Source organism: Myotis brandtii, unplaced genomic scaffold (assembly GCF_000412655.1).
Source record: "Myotis brandtii unplaced genomic scaffold, ASM41265v1 scaffold18, whole genome shotgun sequence".
Classification (NCBI taxonomy): Eukaryota; Metazoa; Chordata; class Mammalia; order Chiroptera; family Vespertilionidae; genus Myotis; species Myotis brandtii.
Genome location: NW_005356674.1, coordinates 1219008 through 1219270, shown reverse-complemented (window position 1 = coordinate 1219270; position 263 = coordinate 1219008). Strand labels below are relative to the sequence as shown.

Sequence of the window (263 nt, the reverse complement as noted above, 5' to 3'; positions counted from 1 at the left end):
CCCTTCTCGAACATGTCCTCGCAGGCCGGGTCCAGCGTCCAGTAGTTGCCCTTGCGCTCGCCGCCGCCCTCGCGCGGCACCTTGATAAAGCACTCGTTGAGGCTGAGGTTGTGGCGGATGCTATTCTGCCAGCCCTTCTTGTTCTTCTCGTAGAACGGAAACTTGGCGATGATGTACTGGTAGATGCCGGACAGCGTGAGCCTCTTCTCGGCGCTCTCGCGGATCGCCATGGCGATGAGCGCCACATAGGAGTACGGGGGCTT

General features: G+C 60.8%; 1 protein-coding gene across 1 annotated transcript in view; it reads right to left on the bottom strand.

Moving 5' to 3' along the window:
• FOXL2 (forkhead box L2) overlaps window positions 1-263 on the bottom strand; it is a 10184-nt gene that overhangs the window by 7823 nt on the left and 2098 nt on the right. Inside the window, exon 3 of the mRNA XM_005863664.1 lies at window positions 3-260. Within this exon, the coding sequence (XP_005863726.1) occupies window positions 3-260 (258 nt within the window). The remainder of the gene's footprint in view (window positions 1-2; window positions 261-263) is intronic.